Source organism: Physella acuta, unplaced genomic scaffold, assembly GCF_028476545.2.
Source record: "Physella acuta isolate Inbredline_101_S28 unplaced genomic scaffold, ASM2847654v3 ptg002621l, whole genome shotgun sequence".
In the NCBI taxonomy this organism is placed as follows: Eukaryota; Metazoa; Mollusca; class Gastropoda; family Physidae; genus Physella; species Physella acuta.
Window position 1 is genome coordinate 2,783 of NW_026734075.1, and position 7,217 is coordinate 9,999.

The 7,217-nt window shown below is 34.3% G+C and overlaps 1 protein-coding gene across 1 annotated transcript; it reads left to right on the top strand.

The window, feature by feature from the left end:
* Nucleotides 1–2,463: 2,463 nt before the first annotated feature.
* LOC131933774 (zinc finger protein ZFP2) lies at nt 2,464–5,986 on the top strand (the record flags this gene model as incomplete). Its single annotated transcript, XM_059290352.1, is given in 1 exon segment — nt 2,464–5,986. A coding segment is annotated over 1 exon segment (2,337 nt). The 3' UTR covers nt 4,884–5,986.
* Nucleotides 5,987–7,217: the final 1,231 nt, after the last annotated feature.

Genomic DNA, 7,217 nt, shown 5'->3' on the forward strand with positions numbered 1-7,217 from the left:
GTTTTTGTTCGCAGCTTTAAGATCATGTATTTGTTTGTACAAATCTTTCACAACTTTTTTGTTCTCAGTATCCAATGCGATGTTAATTTTTCTCAGTTTAGGGCAGTTCTCACAATCTTTCTTTAATTTTTTAGCTGGACTATGGGATGTGCTGACAGTCTGTTCTTTTATTTCCTTACATTTTTCTGCTCTCTTGCCTTTAGGTATAGGTGCTTCAAAAACTTTGTCAAGTAGGGCCACAATAGAACACCAATTAGTAGGTCTATGAATGTTTTTCTTCTTTGTTGAGAGTTCTGCAAACATTTTTTTAACCTTGTTGGCAATAACTAATCCACTGAGTTCTTGATTCATCAGAACATCTAGTATGAAGGCAGATGTAGCTGACATATTTTTGTTACAGTTGTAGTAAAAATACAAAATATGGCCATTCTTCAATTCATTTCCTTGGCTGTAGTCTTTGTAGGTGCTGATAAGTTGATCAAAATCCTTCAAAGTCCTTGTACTTTGAGCAAAGTCAGCAGTTTCCTCCACAACAGCATTAGTTAGTTGCTCAACATGCTCCATTTTCTGGAAATTTAGACTTAAAACACAATGTTAACAAAGCAAAAAAAAAAACAAGATTTACTGTTATGATGAATATAAGTTATAACAGAGAAACGAAATCTAACAAAAGAGGTGTAAATAAAAAAAATATTAACAATACTTTTAATTTAATCAATATTATTAATACAAAATGAATCTAGAATATAGAAGAATCTATGTCCAATTTAGATTTGGTTTAGCTCTAAACTTTAACTAAGATGCTGTAAATTTACTTTTAAAAACTATCAAAACTGATGTAACAGCACAACTGTTCAATTAAAAGTTAAATGTAGATCTTATAATGATCTAGAATCTAGATAGATCTACTACTAAAGACTAAAAGTATATAAAGAAATTGCGTTAGTAATAATGTAAAACAAAAAAAAATGTTAGTTGAATAACAAAACTAGTTACAAGAATAATAGTTTTTCAAATGAAAGAAAAAACAGGCAATTGGAATTCAATTGAGACAAATAGTATTAGTATTAATATCCTAATTATAATTAATTAAAACTAATATCAAATGATTAAAATTCAAGAAAATCTAAAACAAAGACCACACTACTACGTTTTTTTACTTTTAAACGCGAGTGCGGAAAAAACTTAGAACTGGGGCAAATGGCTTTTAACAAAAAAAACTGTGTTAAACACAATAAAAACACAAAAAAAAAACGAAATTTAAGAAAGAAAATGGATAATATATAAAAAATCTAGCTATAAAACATCAATTATTGAATAAATAGAGTGGATGATCGTAGATTGCAAGTAATTAATGCAAAGCATAAAAAACAAGCGAAAGTGTCAATCGTAAGATCTGGCAACTTCCGGTTAAAAAATTAAGGAATTTCAACTTTTATAAAGTTACTTCCGGTTCTACTTTCACTTTGAAAATGTAAACAATAGATGCCCCAAACAGTACACCTAACTGTGAAGCGTTTTTCAGCTGAGAGACACATCCAAACAATACGATTTTTAAAAGAGATAGACAAAAATGGATAAGAATGGAGATTTTGCAATAAAATTTCAAGTAGAGCCCATAGAGAAGTTTAGGGAATAAATCAAACTTACCTTATTTTCAATGAAACACTCCATAAAAAATAGTCCATGAAAATATTTTTAAAAAATATATAACACGCTAAGTCCATTTTTCTTCAAAAAAATACTCCTCGCAATAAAATTGACCAGGCGAAAACGGAGAATGATAAAAATTACGAAACACTCGCACTCGCGCGTCCGCCAACTCTCGGTATTTGGGTAACGGGAGGAAAATCTCGCCGCGCATCGTAAAACGGGAGCCAAATCCTAGTACCTAGCAATAAGTCTGTACTAAGGGACTAGAATAGATCTACATTTTGACAGATTTGTTGTTTACGCTCTGTAGATTTCATTGTTGCTTGTCCAGGAATAAGTAAACTAGGGCCATATTATATTATCATTAATGGATTTTGATACTCTTACAGTCTTATAGAATGGTTGAGAATAGTTGTTAACAAAAGGTATAGGCCTAACAGTTCATTAAATATTCTCATAACATTCACCCATGTTAAATTTATTTGTCTTGAAGCACACTAGAGACTAGCACAGAATACAAATGCCTTAAAAGCTATGTTCCATGAGGGGCAGATTTTTAACATTTTTTTAAGATTAGTTATATTCTTTTTTTATTATTTCAACCAAGATTTTTATATACATGTCTGGTGTTAGCTATAAAAACATAACCTCAATGAGCAGAATTAAGAATTTTCTATCATTGTATATCTGTTCAATTTTTTAGACTTCATTTCCATAATTTTTTTATTAGATAATTTATGTGACTTGAATGGCTACACATTTTGATATGATTTGATATGAAAATTAACTTTTTTTTGTTTTAAATTCCAGGTGCTGGCCTCATATACACCAAGTTTGATGTAGATTGTGTACCTTGAACCAGTTCCTCAAGAAACTACAATCTTGCTTTTAAAATGTTCAAAATAGAGCATGAAGGATCAATCAAGGAAAATCAAAATGATTTGGAGAAGCCTGCAGACGAACAACATGACTCAGCAAAGCCAGTGGAAGAACAAAATCTTGGAGAGAAGCAAAGAGAAGAACAACATCACACACTGTCAGAGGACAAACAAAATCATGCAGATAAGCAAGAGGAAAAACAAGATAAAGGAGAGAAGAAGCAAGATGACGGCTTATACAAAGTAGTTCAAGAGAAATTTAGACTGGTTAAAATGAAATACGATTGTATTAAAGAAAAGTTTGATGCCATCAAACAAGAATACGATAATGCAAAAAAGGAGTATGACATTGTTAGGGAGGAAATGTTAAAATTTGCACCAAATCACTTTTTAGGTGAAAATGCTGTAAAAGTCGAGTGTGAAGATGATGATGGTTATATGGACTTTGTTATTGAAGTAAATGACAGCTCAAAAGATGATGATGACGATGATGTAGTCCAATTCAGTAACATTAAGCAGGAGATGGATGACAGTTACACTGGTGACAATAACAACAGCACTTTAAGCTCACATGATGATGATTCCCATCTAGATATCAAGCCTGTCTTGTCAAATAGAAACTTCCATGGGAAGTGGGGTTTTCAAACTAATGGAGGTATCAAAACAGAGCATCAGATTGCTGCACCTGTTACAAAATCTGAAAAGCTCCTAAATGACCTGGGTCATGGGCTGTTTCAGGTGATTTCTCCTGGTCTTCATGATGAATCTGATGATAGCAGTTTTCGTGTTGTTAATGGGTGGAGTCTAAAGAAATCTAAAATTGGGATTTCCCCCAAGGTGCCAAAAAAAAGAAAACGTTCTTCAAAAGCAATAATTGAGAATTCTGATCTTCAGAATCAGGTCATGTTTGAAACTCCACCCTATAATAGGAAAAGCGCCTATAAGTGTGATGTTTGTGGTGGTGTGTTTGCTGGGACGTACAACTATAACAGACACAGAAGAATACACACAGGAGAGAAGCCCTTCTCGTGTGATCTTTGTGGCAAAGGATTTGCCCGTAAAGACAAATACACAATCCATTTTAAAGCTCACTGTATAAATGAAAACAGCGCACCTACAACCCCGACAGAAGCTCCTGTACAAGTGCTTCACGAAGAAGCTGAACAGCCTAAAGATAACCCAGAGCCACCTCAGGAGAGCATGGACAGCGAAACAATTAATTTCCTGGAAGCTGATCAGCAGTCTATTGAGCAACAGATAGCGGAGTCTAAGATGATGTTTGATTGTTCTGAGTGTGGTAAAAGGATTAAAGGTCTTCCAAATTATACCCGCCACAGACTCAGGCATGAGAATAGGAAGCCTCATGAGTGTGAAGTATGTGGGAAGGTGTTTTTAAAACGCTACAGCTACAACCGGCATATGACGATTCACTCTGGATTAAAACCGTTTGAATGTGATATATGTGGTCAGGGGTTTTCGCGTAATGACAAACTTATTGCTCATACTAGACAGCATAAAAACCCAAGAATTATCGATGGTGCTTCATTCAATTGTGATATTTGCGGCTTCCAGTTTATGCACAGTTACACATTAGCAAGACACAAATTGTTACACGCGCCTGGTCAAAATCCTTTCAAATGTGATATGTGTGGCATGCTTTTCAATCTGGAGTCCAACCTTACTCGCCATAAAGAGAGGAAGCACAGGGACGTCAATCCTTATAAGTGTACAGAATGTGGTGCCAGCTTTTCTAAAAACAAGGATCTAACCAGACACAAGCAGGCCCATGTTTGTAAAAAGCCACACAAGTGTAATCAGTGTGGGAAAGGATTCGCAGAGAGGTACCAGCTGTCACTACACAGGAGGTCGCACAATGCTTCCAAACACCACAAGTGTGATGTGTGTGATAAGACTTTCCAGGAGAGGTTAATGCTTTTAAGGCATGAGCGGGTACATGAGGAGTTGCGCGATACGATGACTGCAAGGCCTTATAAGTGTGACGAGTGTGGAAAAGGTTTCCCGGACCGTTCCAAGCTTGTCAGGCATAAGAGAACACACTCGATGCAGAGACCTCACACGTGTGATGTTTGTGGCAAAGGTTTCCCTGTACAGTCGAAGCTGTTGAGACATCAAGCCACACATCTTGTGGAGAAGCCTCACAAATGTGACATTTGCGGAAAAGGGTTCAATGAGAGATTTCGTCTTATGGGGCATATTGATAGAGTTCACTATGGTACACAAGTGTTTCAGTGTAATATTTGTGAGGAACCTTTCTTTGAAGAAGAAGAATTCATTAGCCATAAATTAAGTCATTCTGCATCGTTACCAGAGGTTGTTGAACAACCCAACTAAGTTCTGGGTTATATTACAGTGAGGTCTGATTCTTGATTGGCTAATCACATTTTGTTCTGAAATTTGAAATCATTGTAGTTGTGAAAGTAGGCTTTGTTGAAACTATAGTTTGTTAGGTTTTGTCTCTAATGCTTCAATTCATTCCCATTTAATTTTTTTTTTTGGAGAATTTAATATTTACTTAATTGTGTATGAATGTTGTCACTCTTGTTTTGTTGTTTGTCATGTTTTGAAAATATATTTATAGTGTATTTGTTTTATAAATACCAATATTCTAATTCCTAGTATTTATTAAATGATGGTAAAAGATTACAGTAAGTTAATCTAGCCTGTGTCACAAAAGATTATTCTATTTCTAGCTAGATTTATAGCATTTGCATTAATTGTAAGATAGTTGCATCATAGAGAAAATATATTTTTACACACATTACCTTTAGTTTAAAATTTGTATAAGCTAAGTATAGTATTTTTTCAATTACTTAAATTACTATTTAAGTTCTGTGTAAAAAAAACAACTTACTATTGGACAGTCATGTTAAATATACTGTTTTTTTTATTACAGTTATATTTTATGGTTTTAAATTATTTGAATAAGTAAAACTCAGTTTTATTAAGAGAAACATTTATATTTATTTATTATTTTTTAAGTGTCTAGATCTAGCAGTCAATAGTGTTGGCAGGATTTTCTCAAGTGAAGGGATGTTTAGTATAATTATATTGTGTTAGTGGGTCTGAGTATGTGCAATGGTGGCTGTTAACCAGTAACTTGTGGCCAACTATAAAACCTGGTATTTCATTCAAATATTTTTTAGCATGTCATTTTGATTTAATGATTGTTTAACCAAGTCTGAAAATACAAGAATACAATGTGTACTAAAACATAGTTTTAATTACATTGCTTAGCTACCAAGATCTATAGGCTTTTCTTGGCCAATTCATCTACACCAGCGGTTCTTAACCTCGGTTCAATCGAACCCCAGTTGTCATGTGAAACAGTCACAGGGGTTCAGTTCAGTGGAGGTCAAGACACACACCCAACTCTATGATTCACAATCAGATTTTGTCAGTGTGGACGATAGAACTATTAAGAAGGGTTTGCTAAGTGCTCATATGAGACTGGTGAGGTTCAGCACCCCCCAAAAAAGGTTAAGAACCACTGGTCTAGAATCTCATCTACTGGAATCACAATTAGAATATTTTGCAAAGCCAAATTATTTAGTCTATCCTAGTATTTTGCTTACATTTTTAGCAGCCTCTATGTACAAAAAGAATGCTGCTAGTAGTTGTAAATGAATAATGATGCAGTAGTTTGTGTACTGTTTGAACTATTGTCTTACATCTGAAATGCCTGATAAGCAATGTGCAGTACATTTCCTTTATTAGTTATGTTTTACCACTAAGTCCGTCTCTTATTTGACTTGAAGCAGAATCAACAATCAGGGTTATGTGGCATTATGTTACAGGCAGCATTGTATTTGTTTTCCTGTTTGAGTAAGAATAAGTAGATCTACATGTGTCAAACATGACTAAAAATGGTAGTATATTCTGATCATGCATCTTTCCCTACACATCCAAGAAAGTATTTTTATTTTAATCTTCAATCAGTTTTACAGCTGCAGATGATCAACATTTTCTGTTTGTTTTTCTACTTGTACTATGCATTATCATCATCCTTTCGTTCATTGGCACAACATTTGTTTTTCTACTTATACTATGCATCATCGTCATCCTGTCAATCATAGGCACAACCACACATATCCACTACTCCTATTTTGGATTCCTCCAATGCCGTCTGAAATTTTGGCCTGCCTACTTTCCTTGGGGATTTTTATCTTATAGGCCTATCTGTCTTGTGTTGTCTGATGGTTTGTGCAAGGTGGGTCTAATCCATCCCAATTTGTGTTTATATAATTCTTTGCCAATAGGGTTTCGCCTAGTTATTTCCATAGTTTGGTATTGGTTATTGCCTCAGGCCACCTGATGTCCTATAAGTGACACATGCATTAATTTTAAAAGTCTGAGGACCTGTTATTAACTTATTGCAAAGAATTTTAATACTCAGTGTCTAGGAGAAACATGAGACTCTTTTAAATGAGAAACCACATTTTTGAAACTCATCTGTCATTTCTTTTTGAGTTGTTGGCCTTGAGTTATTTGTTTGAACACGGGCATAGAAATGGAAAAAAAGGCCTAAACGTTATCTAATACTATCTTTTATACATCAGGCCAAAATCCTTATACAAAAAAAAACAGCCTGTCATTAGCATAAGTAACAGGTGAAGATAATGTCTTTATGGAAATTTCTTGCTGAAATCATTTTCACTTGGTTTCAAT